The following is a 19,354-nucleotide window of genomic DNA, read 5'->3' as shown; positions in this document are numbered from 1 at the left end:
AACTAGTCAGGATTCGCCACCTCAACAAACTCTTGTCGCTGTCTAGACATAAACTTCTCCTAGAATTACCACTGTGGTACAGACAGACCCTGTTTTTACACAAATCACAGTTGTTGTCTCAGATATGAACTCATTAGAAATACCCCCATGGTTAAGTTCAATCACTCCCAAGAGGAAGACGCAAGAGATTTCTCTTGATATGTTTGATTTCCAATAGCTCAAGAAACCTAAGCCAAGGGTTGGTAAGAAGGCAAAGACAGTCTCACGGGTGGTAGTGGATAATAATAAAATGAAATATGCAGAAGTTGCAGAGCCTGTAGTTGAGAAACCGCTGGAAGAAATGCAGCTATCAGATTACAAGCTCACAAGGGTGGAACTTGGAAAGCAAACGCATGCTGGAATTATGCATGATACTTAGGATTAAGTGGCTTCTGTTCAACCCAACAATAAGAATAATAACTCTAGTTGAAGCCTCAATTCGAAGTTTGGACATTCATTTGGTAAAGTCACTATTTTCATAGCTAGTGTTCATTTGATTGTCAACCCAGGGACGTAATACTTGAAATGAGTCTACACTATATATGCACTAAGTTCCTGCAACAGCTATTCTGCATTACTGCAACAACTAACATTATGCGGAAAAGGTAAACAAGAATGGAAACTATGAAAAAGGCTACAGGAAGACTTCTGCATAAACTCATAAAAGTAATACTGAATAAATTCACTGCTGATAAACAAAAGTTACTTTGTTCTGGCTTGGCTGCAGGAACAGTCAGTGGATCTGTTTCTAGTGGCTGCAGGAACAGTCAACGCAAGAACTTCTACTGCGGCTAAGGAAAGAAAACTAATTTTAACGAATGCACAGGAACACTCACCAAGTGGGCCCCCTTGGATGAGTGATATCGGGCTTCCCTGAAAACAACTCTTATAGATCAGAATAACATAATTTTATTCATCGTTCTTGAAAATCATTACATGATTCAATATAAACTCAAAAATGCTTATGAAAATCCTCTGCTCTATATTTCTCTCTTTTTCTGTCTAACCTCCCAGAAGAAGAACTTAATATTAAAAAGAAATCAACTACAATAGACAACACAAATCACGCCGAGAAGAAGAGGCGGATGATTTGACCGATAAAAGAGATGATTGGAGTTATGTTGCAGGAGACGTGGATCTAAACCGAACCACAGTTGTAACATACTGTGGCGGTATTTACAACTTCAATGCCCACTTAAGTTAGACATTGGTAGTATCACTTGATTGCTCCACTTATGCCGTTCCGTACGCTTGCTCAACTCTTCTACGGTTTGATCTTCAGTTATCACTTACTTATCCTTCCCTTCAACAGGCGCGATAGGAGAATATCCACCGCAACATCATTTATTACCCGTACTACAAAAGAAATAGCATACAAGAACACACATACGCATTTTATTTAATCAACACATCTATTAATTTCACACATGATCTTGCCCTAAATAATCCGCATGGCAACATGAATAAATCACATGGCTGCAGGAATAAATGGCATGGCTACAGGAATAGATTGGCAAAAGATAAAACATGATTTAATAAGTTCAGGCTTAACATATGGAATACATATAATCAACTTCCAATACATCACTACTACTATGCAAACCAAAAGATAACAAAAACTCGAGTTCTGAAGATAAAAATATGACAAAGTCTCAACTCATCATGCCCCCCAACTTTAAGAGCTTGCTGATCCTACAGCAAAAGGAAAATTTCTGACTCTTGCACTAACTCTCAGATCACCAATGGTTCCTTGACTTGTTCCTCCTGAAGCTAAATTCTAGTAGAATCCTTTCATCTTCTCCAGCCTGGACCATCTGGCTGATTCTTCTGTAATTGCATTATAAGGCTGATCCGTAGATTGACATCCCAATAGTGGCCACATAAGAATAGGAGGCTGAAAGATCAGTGGTAGCCAGTTGTTGGTCTTCTCTCTGCACAATTGTATATATTTGGGGGCTCTCTGCATAGCTGCCTAAAAATTTTGCAGTGAATAAGGTTCTCCTTGCTTCAATTTGTCTGGTAAGTTATTCCAGCGCTGAGTTAACCCATCTATTGCAGCTGCACTGCCAGTCTGAACTAAATGCTCATATGCCTGGTATATCTCTTCTCTCATTGGAAGCACTAGCTTCCTAACATAATCTCTTACTAGTAATTTCTGCCATTCATAATAAAGAGCTCTTGGTTCTTTTGCTTCCTTCCTCAATGGCAATGGACAGTCAAACTTTAAATCTTTATATGCCCTGGCTTGTGCCCCCATGCTGATCTCATTTTGGATCTATGACATTAAAGCTTTGATATGGATATCACCAATATATAGCAAATGATTCCACTCACTGTCTGAGGGTACAACATAGCTATGTAGATAAAATTTACATAGTAAATTCTTCACAGCTGCTGGAGAAGTGTGGTAAGCATAATAAAATTCTTCAGGGGTTTCTAAAGAGGGGCTAAGGTCCCTAACAAGGCGGTTCAATTTGAAATTTAAATACCTCTCCTTAAAATGCACAACATAAACCCTTGGAGGTGCCCTACATTGCATCAATTCGGGGACCATACTAGCAATTGTTTCACCCTTAGCCTCTAATTCCTTAATTTTGTTATCCCTCTTTTCAATTTCTTTTTGTTGTTTATCAATAATCCCTTGCAATTTGGCCCTCTTTATTTCCCATTGTCTATAAAATGTTAAAGCAATAGATAAACTGCTTAGGGATGAAGGAGGTCTAATAGGTGTTACCTTAGGTCGTGGGATCTCTTCAATAATTTCCTCAATCTGTGCTGGCATCTCTCCAACATTTTCTTCAGGCTGTTGTGAAATATCTCCAACAGTTTCCTCAAGTTGTGCATTTTCTTCAACAGTTTCCTCAAGATGCTGTGGAATTTCTTCAATAACCTCCTCAAGCTGCTGTGCCAAAAAAGGAAGATTTGACAGTCTATCTTCATCAACTTCTACCCGGATTTTAACATCTGCAAGGTTTCCTCCTCCTTGCATTTCAATATCTGCAGGGCTTCCTTCTTCTAATGTTTCCACTGCAATAACCTCTGTCGGATCACCTACTGGATGAGCTTTCTGTGTCCTACTCCGTGTTCTTCTCACATAAACTTTTGGAGTGGCTGCAGGAATGGTTTCAGTTGCTGCAGGAGTTTCGTTTTTTGTCCTACGTCTCTTGGCTGAAGGAGAAATTTGAGTTGCATGTGAATGGGCCATAGGTTCCTTCCCTTTTCTCTTAGCAATTGGTGACTCTCTTTGAAGAGAAGTGGAGGGTTGCTCCACATTTGCTTCACCCATCTCTTCTTCCACAATAACCGCAGCTCCTTCGGCAACGAGCAAATCATCCTCTACAGCAACTATGGGAGAAGAAGGTTCTACCATATTTTCTTTTTCAACTGGTGGATCCTCTACAACAGGAGCATCTTCCACAGGATCATCCTCATCCCTAAACTGCAATATATCCTCAAATACCCCCCATTCCATCTGTGAAACGTCTCTAAGAGAACGTTCTACAAGCAATTTCACCAAACCATGATGGCTGATGGAACGATTTCCATTCTTCCGCGTTTCTCTAGCACTTGTAGAAATGAGGTGGTATAGAAAATTAGGGACATTCACCCTCCAGCCATGCCGTAAATGAATAAGTAATTTAAAATGCGGTGAATGTAGATTTGAATATCTCCCTTCACAAGTAATGTATTTCATGACATTTAAAGCTACCTGAGGCCACTCTGCTGGTAGGGAAACTCTTCTAATTCCTTGCTTGTCCATCGTTAGAGGTCTATCTGTGGGAATTGTAAATTTTGCCCTGGCGCTCCTTGCATCTTTTGATTCTGGAAACAATTCTCCTTCCCGTGGCAACCCTGTTACTTCAGCTATTCACTGCTCCGTAGCAATAACCCTAAAACCTTTAACCGTAGCTTCTCCTTCATTAAAGGAATGCATAAACTCTGCAACTATTTCTTCATTAAAGTCTCTGATTTTCAAAAAGTAATCAATCCAGCCATGGTGTCTAAAATAATGCTCACAAAGAGCATCCAGCAGCAACACTTCATGGACTTTTGGCTCATGGCGGATTGGATCACCACCCATTTCTTACTCTATTAGTATAGAACACTCTGCAGCTGAGAAACGGAGGAACAAAATATTCGACAGACTTGCTAAATTGAAAATTCCATACATATCTCAATTTCGGCGGCAGAATTTATTATTTCCTTGCGTGAAGTAATAACTTGTTAAAACAATGATGGAAAGCAATCAATTCTAAGTACCGAAAAGGACAAATAATCACTAACTTTGGAAACCAAACCATAAAGCACCCCTCCCAACTTAACCTAGCACGTGTCCACACAAGCTGACGAGATTTCAGGGAGTGTACGCGGATTTAGAAAGGCTTAATCATAATGAAATACTAAATGCGTAATTAAAATAAAACACAATATGTACATACCTGCAGTCGTACGAAATTGATGACGAAATGAAGTGAAATGACAGATAAGAAAGTGGGATGGAATGACGTGGATGAAATTTTATTTATGGAGAAGAATATTCCCATAAGATATGGAAATATTTATTGTGAAATGATGCGAGAAGAATTATGAAGCGGCAAGCATGTTCACTGCAGTGGCTGCAGGAACGTGACCTGTATTACTTTGCTCAATTGCAGCAGGAAGCTTATCAGTTGTTGTAGGAACCTTGTCTGTAGCTGCAGGAACTTGTGTTTCATTGTTTTGGTCAAACTGCTATAGGAACTCCTCTTTAGTAGCCGGCTTATGATACAGACGCAATCGGTGACCATTCAACAAAAGCTTAAACCGAACAAGGTCAATTGTGGTCAAACGAACAACTCCATTATTGAAAACTTCTTTTATCTCATATGGACCTAACCACTTGGTTTGCAGCTTCCCCATAATATCTTTATATTTGGAGTCATACAATAGTGCTCAGTCACCGGCTTTGAACTTCTTCTCTTTGATATATTTATAATGCCACTTTGATCTCTGATTTTGGATCAGTTCTGTCTGCTGGACAGCCATTTTCCTCCATTCATCTAGAGCATTCAATTGCTGAATACGTTCTTTCTGTGCTTTAGATAATGTCATATTTAATTTCAAAGCTGTCCTCAGAGTTTTATGCTCAAATTCAATAGGCATCATTGCTGCTTTTCCATAAACCATCTCAAAAGGTGTAAAACCAATTGGTGTTTTCCAAGTTGTTCTTGTTACCCTTTATTTATCCGCTTATAGCTTATCAATTAGGGGTCATCATTTTATTAAGTATTGCAAAGCTTAAGTCTTCATCAATTTGAGTTTCGAACTCGTCTGTTGAACCCTTTATAAAGTTCAAAATTCTGGTTCAAAGGAAATGTGGTCTATTAAGTTCTAAGTCTTCATTAGCATAGTTGTTGAACTTGAACTTTGAACCTTTCCGGTTCAAGGTTCAAGGTTCAATCGGTCTTTTGTCTTATGTATTGCGGCTGTCCCTTTAACGCCAGTCCTTGTGGTCGTCTTGAACTTGAACCGTTGAACCACTCTTGGAATGGTTCAAGGTTCAAGGTTCATTTTCGCATCATTGAAATTTTCTTTTGTTTCCTTCTTCCTTGCCGCAAGTGTTGATCTTTTGTCTTCGAACTTTGAACCAATGAACTTCTTTTGAAATAGTTCAAGGTTCAAAGCGTTGTTTCAAATCAGCCCGATGGTGTTTAGGAGATAAAGGCGGGGCGATAGGAACAAAATATTCCTAGTTTACCGTGTTTTCAAACTATAATTATGGAAAGCAATCATGAGAAAGCATGTCGACTGTGTGGAATTGATTTTTAATTAATGAGCATGTCAGAACTATCAAATCATGGGAAGTTTTACATGGATAAATGAGCTGGGGCGAAGCATGCTTTGGTACTTTTCAGTGTTTTCCGTCCTTAAATATGATGCTTCTCAGGTATGAAAATTATTGTTGCTGATGGCGAAGAGTAAGGACGCGGAAGGTAATTTAGCTCAGTTTTTCCGAGGGTTACACAGTTTGATGGTGAAGACAGGTGAGTTTAATCACTTACCTCCCTTGCTCTATTTTAGCTCTGAAATTGGTTAGTGTAATTCTTTGCCTCGGGGTTGAATGCTGTCTGATTGATGCAATTTTAAGCAAACATGAGACCAACTCTTCTGAACTTGGGTCGAACATCATGCTTAATTAGTACCCTTCCAGAATTAGATGATACAACTTTAGTTCAGGATGAGTTAGAGAATTTTCTAGGAAGGGCTAAGAATCCAGAGGCCAATTCCATGATGGAAAAGATAGTTCAGAGTGGTCTGGTTGAAGCCGTTGCTTTCCCAATCGCTGCTCCTTGCCCAGAATTAGTGTATGCATGCATGAGCAAATATGATGCTAGTAACAGGTGTATTAGGGCCAGTAATGGAGACATGTTAGTGCGGATTGATAGAGAAATAGTAATGGCTGCGATTGGGATCTCTCACAAAGAGCCGTACGAAGACTGGTCCATAGGAACCTCATATGCATTTTTCTCTGAGAAGAAAAGTGTTTATCGGAGTGTCATTGCTAGAAATTGGCTCCTTAAAATGCAGAAGGGAGGTTCTAGGTTACCTAAACCCTTGACAAGGGAGCATTTTATTACAGAAGTGAGGGATATTGTAATTCTTTTGAACAGGCTTAAGGGGAATTCACATGCCTTCTATTGGGAAGACTGGATGTATTTTTACATTCAGGTGTTATTATCTGGTGAGAAATACCTTGATTGGGCGCAAGTAATTGCAGAGAGATTGCATGAAGGTTTGAGTAATTTTGTTGGAATAGCCAGTTTTCATGTGTCTTCCTACCTGTTTTATATTTTAGCCTGCATCACAGAATGGCCAATAGCCAGTTTTCATGTGTCTTCCTACCTGTTTTATATTTTAGGCTGTATCACAGAATGGCCAGGATTATATCAAGAACCTTGGGTTGATGGAATGAAAGTCTATGAGTTCTTCTATGAGGGTATACAGAAAACTTCTTGAGATGGAATGATGTCTTTGTAGGAAGATTAACTTTTGAACTGAAGGGAAATATGAATAAGAGAATGTCATCTGAAGCATTAAAATTGATTAGTACTTATGGGAGTTGTTTTATTCAATTTCCTAGGTTCACTTATATTAGAATTGGAGGCTTTGAAGATGAACCTTTCAAATTGCCCAGGTATACTCTTGATAGTTATGTACTCCTGGAAGTCTGCCGACAGTTAGCTCATGTTGATAAGAAATTAGGGATGAAAAGTGAGTCTGGAGCAATTTTCCCAATTGAACTTGGATATTACAGCTGCAAAACTATCTCTGATGCATTGAATTTAGAAGTGGAACTGAAGAAAATGAATCTACAGCCTTATGTTGCTCGGCAGGGGTTTGACAGTAAAGGATATGCAATAAAACATTTGAATGTTGATGTGAACTTTTCACATATACCCCAGTTAGAAGACTACTGGGAAGATTGCTGTGATGAATTTGAAGTCCGAAGAAGATTATGGTCAAGGTTCACTTTACGGAAAATCATTACTATGAAATTATCAATGAACATAGCAGGAGTACATGAAGAGGAAGGTGAAGATGTATTGGAGCCGGAGTTCAATAAAAGAATTCATAAGCAACCTATTCCTGAAATTGACTGGAATAGGAGAGAAGAAGAAAATATCCAATCCAAAACCTTTAATGTTATAAGGAGAACAGAAAAGTGGTTAAGAGATCGTAAATTTGGAATGAGACTGACCACTAACTCAGTTGAGAAATTAGTTGAGCAACCTCATACTGCTGCACAAACACTCATTTCTTCCTCTGACATAGTTGTTGATATTGCAGGTGCTACTGATACGAAGAGTGAGAAGGTTCAAACTAAGAGGTTCAAGGAATCACTATTTGGCTCCTCATCAATTCGAGTCACCCGTTCCAGAAGTAAGAAGAAAAGTAAAGAACCTACAAGAGAAGAAGCTATCATAATTCTTGATAGTGAAGAAGCACAAGTAATTATGGGTGAACCAGTAGCAGATATCCCTGCAACTCAAGATGCAGATAAACAAAAAGAACAACCTGAGGATAATCCCAATCAGGTGACCACTTTGGCTATCATGGATTCATCAGAGTATCAGACGCCGCCAGCAAAGGAATCTCCAAATGTTTCCAGATGGTTGGGAGCCTCAATCAGCAAGAAACGAAATGTGGTTCCTATCAGCGTTCCAATAGAAGATATGGTGAGTAGATGCCTCGGAAAAATGTCTAAGTCTAAGAGGCTAAAAGCAAAGGCCATGCTGGAGGTGGATGAGAATACAGGGCATTGGGTAGCTGAAATGGCTAAGCTAATTTCAGACAAAGATCCAGAAAATGCTACTGAGAAGGACTTTTCCATTGAAAAGATTGATTTAGGAACTGCTTCCAGGGCTGCTGACGCAAAACATTTAGAATCTTCCACTAAAAGGATGTTATCTAGAACATGGAAGGATGAGAAGGACAAGCGGGAACTGAAACAAGTTGTTAAACGGATGGTAGAATACATCAATGCCATACATCATCCTAGTCGGCAACCCCTGTCGCAAATTTCTCTGTGTTTTGATCCTAAATCGCCAATGAACCAAAATTTGTTGGATAAGGTTCAGAGGAATCGTATGATGGCGGAAACCTTCGATGAGTGGCTTGAATCCATAATTCAACAAGGAGCAGGGTATATTGCTAATCTGATCAGGGTATACGAGGATGCTGTAACTGTAACTCAGGAGCTTGAAACAGAGGTGACAACGCGGGAAAAAGAAAGGAACAAATGGGCAGCAGTGTTGATTCAGATGAAAGATGTGCAAAAATATGGTGTCATGAAGTTTCTCGCTGAAAAGGTGGTAAAAGATTTGGATGACAAGATATTGTATGTGGTAAAAGAAAATATTGAATGGAGAAATTCAATCATTAAGCAAGGCCACGAAGAATCCATTAAGCTGTTGAAAGAATTGAAAGAACTCATTGCTATAATGCAGAAAGATTTGAAGTGTATTGATGTACAGCTTCTCAAGGAAGAGGGACAAACCATCGAGCAGACAGTGGATATGGTGGAGAATTTCAAAGGAAAGATGAACCTAGTTAAAGAATCAAAATCTTTAACCAAAGATGATTTCTCCAGAGTTGCCAGAATTGAATCTATGTTGGTTGTCTGTTCTGATCACTTGGAAACGTAGAAAACTAAAGTTATGCAAGTGAGTATGGACAAAGAGGTTTGGAAGCAACGCATCTTGCACATTGGGCTCCCACATTATCAGGTTGTTCACAACTTTTCAGCGGCTCATATGGAGTGGCGAAATATACGTGGCACAACACACCAATAAGACAAATCAAGAACCGTTTCCTGTTCTGCAATTATAGCTCTGTTTACGGCTCTTGGCCGTTTTAGTTAATTTCAGTTACGAATGGTTGTTTCTTGAAGCTTTGTATTTAGCTATTAGGTCAGTTTTATTTGCTGAAAAAAAAAAAAAGAGGACGGGCCTGGTGGCTATAAATATTAGTAATGGATGTTTTGGCGGGGATCCATGAAATTTTGTAAAAAATTGAGATAGCAAACTGTTTTACTTGTTAATTTCAGTGAAATACTCCATCTTTGAATGGAATGGAATGTCTGATACAACTTTTGAAACCTGTGAGTTTGAATATATAAAAGATTTCTGTTGGGATATTTATATGATCATGTATTGGATTCCTTTCGCTGATGTTTATCTAATATCAAGTTTGTGAATCAATCTGATGAATGAAATTAGCTGAAAGCATTTGAATATTCTGATTCCCCTTGTCCTGTGAGGCATGAGCGAGTATCAATCAGAGTTCAAATATTTTGATCACTTTATATAAGTTAATCATTATTTGAAGTTTAATGTTTTGTTATGCATTCCGATAATCGTTGTGAGGCGTTCATTTTTTGTTGACAAGTGAATGTTAAAGCCTTTCTTTGCTTTTTGGTTAAAAGTGAATTATATGATAAAATTTGGTCAAAATTCATTGAATATCATATGGGGAGCTGTACCCTTATGCAGAGGGTAAATTAACATTATTTACCCAACTGTTGGTTTTCATTGATTTCCTACTGGGCGAACATGAGTATTTGTTAATAAATTTTGGGAAATCCAATCTGTTAACTAACAGTTCTATATGCCCAAATTTCTTCTGAAAGCCTATGAGACCAGTCTTTTTTATGAACAGATACTGTTTTGGTAAGAATAGCCTCAAGCTCCCTATTTGTAACTTCCACTTGCCCATGAGCTTGTGGATGATATGGAGTAGACTTCCTGTGTCTTATATTGTATTCATTTACCAAAGCTACAATCAATGTTGAAGTAAATTGTGGGTCCTGGTCTGATACAGTTTCTCTTGGTACTCCATATCTTGTAAATATCTCCTCATAAAGAAACTCGGCCATCTTATTATCTCTTGCATGTGTCATGGCACGAGCTTCCACCCATTTTGTTACATAATCTGTACATACCAAAATGTAGGATTTGCCATTAGAAGGTGGATCAATTGGGCCAACAAAATCTAAACCCCATTTATCAAATGGTGCTACTGATATTGGTGGATATAATGGCATCTCATCAGATTTTGTAGGTCTTCCCATACACTGGCATTTGTCACATTTCCTTGTATACTGTGCTGCATCCTTGTGTAATGTGAGCCAATAGTATCCTATATTTAGTACTTTGAGTGTTGTTCTTTTGGCAGCAAAATGTCCTCCACATGGCTCATCATGACATGCATGCAGGATATCATATGTTTCATCTTCCCTTACACATCTTCTCATAACTTGGTCACGTCCAATATAAAACAAACAATCAGCAATCCATGAGAAGTTAAAACTTTTTTCTACTAACAACCTTCTTTCCTTAGGAGAAAAATTAATTGACATTTTAGCAGCAGCTAAATAGTTGGCAATATCAGCATACCAGGGAGTGTGGGCTTGTATAAGGAATAAATCTTCATCTGGAAAAGCATCATCTATCACTGTAGAATCCTCTTGCAACTGAAGTCTTGAAAGATAGTTTGCAACCACATTAGACTTCCCTGGTTTATCAACAATTGTGATATCAAATTCCTGCATCAACAATAACTAGCGAGCTAATCTACCAGTAATTGAAGGCTTATTCATGAGGTATCTGATTGCAGTATGATCTGTATGCACAAATATGGGATATCCTGTGATATAGTGCCTGAATTTGTTGAGTGCATATATAACAGCTAACATTTCCTTTTCAGTGACTGTGTAATTTAACTCAGGTCCCTGTAAGTTCTTGCTAATATAATATATTGCACTTTCCAATTTGTCAATCTTTTGTCCTAATACTGCCCCTATTGCATAATCAGATGCATTTGTATGAATTTGAAATGGTAAAGACCAATTTGGACCTTTAAGAACTGGTGCTTGAGTCAAGGCATGCTTAAGCTTTAAGAAACCTTCATTGCATGCAGTGGTCCATTTAAATTCCATATCCTTGGTAAGTAGTGAATATAAGGGACTTGCAATTTTGCTAAAATTCTTGATAAACCTTCTGTAGTATCCAGCATGACCAAGGAAACTTCTTACATCTTTTTGCTTCACAGGGGCATTGATATGCTGAATGACTTCAATCTTTGCTGGATCTACCTGTATTCTTTTTACAGAGATATGATGACCAAGGACTATTCCTTCCTGCATCATGATGAAGCATTTCTCACTATTTAATGACAAACTATAGTCCTCACATCGCTGCAAAACTTTTTTCAGGTTCCCTAATGCTTGTTCAAATTCAGAACCATAAGTTGTAATGTCATCCATATAGATTTCCATGATGTCTTGAGAAATATCAGAAAAGATACTGATCACTGCTCTTTGAAAAGTGGCTGGAGAATTACACAACCCAAAAGGAAGAACAGAATATGCATATGTGCCCCAAGGACAAGTAAATGTTGTCTTTTCTTGATCCTCCGGAGCTATCTGAATTTGATTGTAACCACTGAATCCATCAAGAAATGAAAAATATCTTTTACCAGCCAAAGAATCCAATACCTGATCCACAAATGGTAATGGAAAATGATCTTTTTTTGTTGCTAAGTTCAAGGCTCTATAATCAACACTTTCAAACCTGCAATATTCGGAACCAACTCCTGCAATTGTTGTTCTTGTATCAACTCATTTATCAGAATTTTATAAAGAATTGAGTCTTGATCATGTAATTGCATGAATGACCCTCGATTAATCATCATAAGGTGATTAATAGAGTCAACTTCCTCAGATTCTTCTCCCAAAATAGGCCAAACGGCTTGTTGTTGATCATAGTGGGGTTGTGTAGGAGAATACAAGGCTAATGTTTTTGTAGAGTTCCCATTTGAAATAGTCATATCCCCTGATCTACATCCAATATATGCATCAGTTGTGGCAAGCCAAGGTCTTCCCAAAATTACTGGATATCCTCCCAATGTTGCCTTTGGAGATAGAATCATAAAGTCTGCAGGGTATTCCCAGGAATCCAAAATAACCACTACATCTTCAATCATACCATCTAGTCTCATTGTAGAGCTATCAACAAGCTATAGAACTGTGGGTGTAGGCCTTAGACCATTGATTTCAAGTTGTTTCATTATTTCTCTTGTCATCACATTAATGGCTGCCCCTAAATCAATTAAAACATTTCTTATCTGGTTGCCATTAATGACTATACTTACAACAGGACTACCTGGATCAGAATATTTTGGAATTGCAACCTTGCCTAAGATAATATCTGCCAGTTGACCGATAACATGCACTTTTTGTGGATCCTTCTTCTTCTTGCCAGGTTTTTTTAGACATGCTTCTCTCAGTGCCTTACCATATATAGGAACATCTTATATTGTCTGCAACAATGGTATTTTAACACAAACATGCTTCAGTTGATCTATAATATCAAAGCCTTGCTCTTGTTCTGTGAGAACTTCTTTTGCTTGCAATCTTTGGGGAAATGGCGGTAATATCTACTTCTGAGGTATTGTGTCTGTTGGATCAGAGATTTCTTGTTCTTCTTGTACCTCAGTGATAACTGGAGGAGATGGATTAGGCAGTTTTGTCCCAGATCGGAGGTGAATATCACTTAGAGATAGAGAATAGGCTGGGTATTGATTAAGATCAACTGAATAAGCTTCTTGTTGTTGTTGAGATTTAATATTAGGATTTGGCAATGGTTGAGTAGGCAACTGCGTTGGCTTAGATGGGACTGCAGTGGCTGCAGGAGGCTGTGGCTACTGAATAGGTTGCTGATAACTAGAAGATTGGGCAGTCCATGGCTGACTCCCCCTCCATTGAGGAGTATGTTGCCAATTCCCTTGAAACTGACTTCCTTGGCCTTGAGGTGGATACCAATTCCCTTGTGGCTGCTGCCATTGTGACATTTGATTAGCAAAATGTTGCCCTTGGCCTTGAGAACTGTACCAGTTTTAATAATTACCAAGATTTTGAGCATATGGTGGTTGCCATTGGTTATTTGGTACATAAGAATTTCCACTATAACTAGAAAAAGAAAGTGGATCCGGAGGCATACCTTGTCTTTGGAAATTTGGCCTTCTTTGAGCAACATAGAAGACTTGCTCATCCTCACCTTGTATTGGCTTGAAGTCAGGAACCTCCACATTTGCAGTCATTTTACATCTGCAATCCTTCTTTCGTTGTCTACAATGAGAGCAAAATTGTGCAAGAAATGCATCAACTTCTTCATGCTTCTTCTTAGCTGAAAGTGTATCCAACAGAGTAGCCATATTATTTATGATGTCCTCCTTAAAGTCCTTCAATAAATGACTAAGTTCCATTCTAGAAACTCCAGTACCAGATGCTGATAAAGGTGTTCCTGACTTGAAACTCCTATTCTTCTTAGAAGAAGATCTGGAATACTTCTTCCAAATTTGTCCTATTTCAGCCCAAGTGGACTATGTAATATCAACTCCTCCCATAAGATCCAAAGAATCAGTACATTCATCACTGATTCTCCTCAAAAATATCAACTTGAGGGAATCTTCATTTAGAGTACTATGTTTGGACTTCTTGATATTAAACAGATACCTCTCCAGATAATCTTCAAGACTCTCATCTTCTTTCTGTGTCATTCTAAAGATATCATCCCCATGACGATCAGTGCCTCTACAATAATCTTTATATTTTGCAAGAAACAACCGTTTCATCTCATCCCATGTATTGATTGTGCTACTACCCAAGCTCATAAACCATCTTAAAGATGATTCCTTCAAGGTTGGAGGAAATATTTTGAGTCTATGGGCATCTGTAGTATAGTCAAAACTCCTACAAAGAACATCAAACTCAAACAGAAATGTGTCTGGATCCTCTGTCACCAATCCATAGAATTTAGGGAGGGAAGAAGCTAGAATGTTCTTGAGATTGGCATTATCATACTGATCAGATATGGGGAACTCAAACGTTGGGTCTGGTGGTGGTGGTGGGTTATTTCCACCAGGAGGTGGGTTTCCTTGCATTGGACTTGTGGGGGTTGTTACTATATGAAATTCTTCTTCTTGAGTTCCAAAGAGGAACTGAAGACTACCTTCTCGGAATTCAGATTCGGGGTGATTCAAATTCTCTGGAGTTTGATAAAGTTCAGCAAAATGATTTATATCTGAGGAATTATTTTCTGCATGATTAGGATGACTGGGCAAAAATCTACCTAGAACATCTCTTCTTCGCCTATGCATACAGATTCATGAAATTTTTCGAACAATCAGGTATGCCAAAAAAAAACAATTAACTGAAAATTGAAAAGACAATAACCATAACAGGTTCTTAGTTTGACACCATCCCCAACAACGGCGCCAAAAATGTTCAACCCAACAATAAGAATAATAACTCTAGTTGAAGCCTCAACCCGAAGTTTGGACATTCATTTGGTAAAGTCACTATTTCCATAGCTAGTGTTCATTTGATTGTCAACCCAGGGACGTAATACTTGAAATGGGTCTGCACTATATATGCACTAAGTTCCTGAAACAGCTATTCTGCATTACTGCAGCAACTAACATTATGCGGAAAAGGTAAACAAGAATGGAAAGTATGAAAAAGGCCATAGGAAGACTTTTGCATAAACTCATAAAAGCAATACTGGATAAATTCATTGCTAATAAACAAAAGTTACTCTGTTCTGGCTTGGCTGCAGGAACAGTCAACGCAAGAACTTCTACTGCAGCTAAGGAAAGAAAACCAATTTTAATGAATGCGTAGGAACACTCACCAAGTGGGCCCCCTTGGATGAGTGATACTAGGCTTCCCTGAAAACAACTCTAACAGATCAGAATAACATAATTTTATTCATCGTTCTTGAAAATCATTACATGATTCAATATAAACTCAAAAATGCTTATGAAAATCCTCTGCTCTATATTTCTCTCTTTTTCTGTCTAACCTCCCAGAAGAAGAAGAACTTAATATTAAAAAGAAATCAACTACAATAGACAACACAAATCACGCCGAGAAGAAGAGGCGGATGATTTGACCGATAAAAGAGATGACTGGAGTTATGTTGCAGGAGACGTGGATCTAAACCGAACCACAGTTGTAACATACTGTGGCGGTATTTACAACTTCAATGCCCACTTAAGTTACATTGGTAGTATCACTTGATTGCTCCACTTATGCCGTCCCTTACGCTTGCTCAGCTCTTCTACAGTTTGATCTTCAATTATCACTTACGTATCCTTCCCTTCAACAGGCGCGATAGGAGAATATCCACCGCAACATCATTTATTACTTGCACTACAAAAGAAATAACATACAAGAACATACATACGCATTTTATTTAATCAACACATCTATTAATTTCACACGTGATCTTGCCCTAAATAATCCGCATGGCAACAGGAATAAATCACATGGTTGCAGGAATAAATGGCATGGCTGCAGGAATAGACTGGCAAAGATAAAACATGATTTAATAAGTTCAGGCTTAACATATGGAATACATATAGTAACTTCCAATACATCACTACTACTATGCAAACCAAAAGATAACAAAAACTCAAGAGTTCTGAAGATAAAAATATGACAAAGACTCAACTCATCAGCTTCATTGGTCCAGAGTTATGATTAGCTCCTGGCAAAGAAAAATGAGCTCAAGGAAAAGAATTCATAGCTCATCATAGTGATCCAAAAGATCACTAACTCTTCAGAACAGGTTGATCCTTTGACCTCCTCCACTTCTGAAGAATCTATGAAGCAATTGGAGAAAGCTGCTCAGAAGGCCAAGGCAGTTGATTCTTGGGTAGATCAACTGATTGATCAAAGTACTCGAGTGGTGAAGAAAGAAATGCACGTATCTAGATTCAAAGCATAAGATGGATCAGATCAACAAATCATTGGCTATCAATGATCTTATCAAAGATGTACAGGCTACTCTTGAAATGAGTGCTAAGATGGAGCAAGATGTCATCTCTCAATTTGAGAAGATGTCCTATAAGATTTTAAGTCGGGATGGTGAATTGCTCTCTAAAGATTTGATACTTTTTGGACTGGTGTCAGGACTTCGTCAAGAACTGGAATCAAAACAGTTTATGATGTCTTCAATCCATCGGCTTGTGAGTTGCCAATCTTTTCTTGATAAAATGCAAACTGTTCTTGAGGAACATACAACATCGACCACAAGGTATTTCGATGTCATCATCAAGACTGTCGCTATTGCAAGAAATACAGTAGGTCATAATCCTGATGAGTTGCAGAAATCCGTCGATAGATTCTAGTGCTTCATGGCCAAAGATAGAAAAGAATAAGAAGTGTCTCATGATGCTTGCATTTTGTTCTATGTATTTGCCTTTCGACAAATTACATGTGGTGTCAGGGTTCATGATTACAAGTGGATTCTCACTTGTAACCTTGTAAATTGTAATTACATGTAAACAAATTACAAGTCGGTTAGCAATAGGACTGTAATTTGAATGTCATAGTTAGTTAGTTGTGGAAAAAGTCTCAGTTAGTTAGACTTCTCCCACACTTTTCTCTCATCCCCTCTCCTATATATACACGAGGGTGCCATTTGTAATAGATATCTTTTTAGCAAGCAAGAAAACTCTGCAGAAATTTGCAATCATAGGGACTTTGAGCTTTATATTTGTAAACTATTTTTCCTCAAGTAATATCAAAAGAGTTTTGAGTTTCAGACTTTGTGTTAAAACCATACTTTTATGTCCATTGTGTTCTTGTGTCATAGTTGGATATTTCTTTGTATTTGCTCGAGATTATAGCGAGGTTTTTCAGAAGAACTTCAATCTGATTTCTTATAGACTTCGTGCTGTAAATAGTGAGGGTTGAATTATTTTAGTTATTAGTTAAAATCTGAGAAGAGTTGCAAGACTTTGTGCTTGTGGTTGTTTCCATTTGAAGTGATTCGTAGGTGCATCATACTTGCAGACTTTATGCTGCCATATGCTGTATATTGTTCTTGTTTTATCATTCTAAAAATGGTAGATATTATAGTGGAAACTCAAGACTTTGTGCTTAGTTGCTGTTTTCCCATCCCGGAGGTGGTGATGAAAGTCTTTGTGCTTTCAGGAAATTTCATTTCTTTTCTTGTCATTGCTTTAAGCTGCTGTATTTATTTTCAAAACTTCTATTTATTTCCTAAGAAGAGGAAAAAATATTATCTTTTCTGAAAAAAGAGAAAAGGACGTTGTCCCACCCAAATTAGATTAGTGTTTAGTAGAAAAGGGGGAGCCTTCCCTTAAATTAGGAGAGTTTTACACTCACATGCTGTGGTTGAAACCACGATTTTTGCAAATCTTCCCAGGTGTACAAAATTTTCAACCAACAGCTTTTGAAACTTGGTAGTGGTTTGGAGTGAGACATAGATGTTTATTTGTGTCTTTTGTGATTTCTTAGGGTGTGGGTTGGGTCCATAGACCATTACGATTATAGTTATTGGCACAAAGATTCAAAAAAAATTCTAAACTTAAAAAACTGAACATTTTTCCTCAATTGATGTAGGGAACACTTGGGCATCTTAGGTGTAGTTAAGAAATATGAAGGAATTCCCTTAGGGTCCCAATCTAGGCTTTCTTTGAGTGAGACATCCAAGAAATGTCCTCGGGTAATTGTTCATGGTGGCATAACAATGGATGGATGCCTCAGGGACATCCCCATCCCAGAAAGCCTAGATTGGGGGAGTTGGGGTGTGCCTCCCCACCGCTTATCAATTTCTATTTTTGAATTTCATTCCTTGCATTCAGCATTTAGAGAAACAGCACCCATTCAGGCAATTTTTTTTTTTCAGTTTTGGGATTCATATTTATAGCAATATTCTACTACTGTTAATATTGATATTCGTCAAATGCATGGATTCACAGTCATTTCCACTGGCTTCAGTTTTGGTACTTGCTGGCATCATGTTATCGACTATGTCACTACGGCAAGGTAAGATATTAGAATGATTTATAGAAAAATAAATAAATAAAAGAAGAAAGATAATGGATTTGCATATGTTTATCTTCGGGATTATTTGAGTAGTAGAATCCAGAGAGTTTGAATTTTGTGTGATATTGGATTGTTTCATTGGAAATGCAGCAAAACAAGATTCACGGCGATTCTTTTTTTCTGCTTTTTGGGCAAGTCTTGCTTTGGGTATCATGACATTTGTACGAATCAATGGCCGCCTGTTTTGTAATAGGCCTCGCCTGCAGAAGCAGCTTTGAAATTCATCATTTGTGGCAGTTCCCCAAGTATAATAGTTTAGCTGCAGCTTCTCATCAAGTGGTTGTGATTTCTTTGTAAATTACATTGCTTGCATAGACTTCAGTTTTTAAAACATGTCTTCTTAATGATTTTTCAATGCTATAAATTGTCATTACTGTTACGTTGTTTCTTTTTTTGTTGTTCCTGTCTCTTGTAGCCCTGCAAGATGCCATGAAGCATTAAATCCTTTTCCATTTTTTCAGCGTTCTTTTTTTGAGGGAGAAAAAGCTTACATGGTCTAAAGAATAATACTATAAGTTATATTAATTGAATCATTTTTCTGCGATTCAAGTTAAGGCTGCTTTAATATTATTGAGGTGAAATCGTCACATTTGATTTGATTTCTTAGATGAAGTTAAGAGTACATCACAAATTTGTATGATCCATGTTTGCTTCATCGTCAAGTTCTGACAGGCCTAATTTAAATTGAATAGTTTTAGTGATAATGGTGCTCCAAGTTAATATTGCAAGTGATGGGCTATTCTTTTACATGTGGAGGTCATTTGAAGCTCTACAAATTGTTTTACAGTTTAATAATTATTGGTCTAATTAAATCAATACACTTACATCTGCTATAATACTCCTATCTTGCAAGAATAT

The 19,354-nt window shown here is 37.8% G+C and overlaps 1 protein-coding gene across 3 annotated transcripts in view; it reads left to right on the top strand.

Moving 5' to 3' along the window:
- Nucleotides 1-19,050, top strand: part of LOC131031990 (phosphoinositide phosphatase SAC7) — a 211,088-nt gene extending 192,038 nt beyond the window's left edge. For all 3 annotated transcript variants that reach the window (XM_057962870.2, XM_057962878.2, XM_057962886.2), the window contains exons 20-21: nucleotides 18,370-18,436; nucleotides 18,587-19,050. In XM_057962870.2, coding sequence (XP_057818853.2) covers nucleotides 18,370-18,436; nucleotides 18,587-18,714 — 195 coding nt within the window. In that variant the 3' untranslated portion in view covers nucleotides 18,715-19,050. The remainder of the gene's footprint in view (nucleotides 1-18,369; nucleotides 18,437-18,586) is intronic.
- The last annotated feature ends 304 nt before the right edge of the window (nucleotides 19,051-19,354 follow it).

This window comes from Cryptomeria japonica, chromosome 6 (genome assembly GCF_030272615.1).
Source record: "Cryptomeria japonica chromosome 6, Sugi_1.0, whole genome shotgun sequence".
NCBI classification, from domain to species: Eukaryota; Viridiplantae; Streptophyta; class Pinopsida; order Cupressales; family Cupressaceae; genus Cryptomeria; species Cryptomeria japonica.
This window is presented reverse-complemented; position numbering and strand designations above follow the sequence as displayed.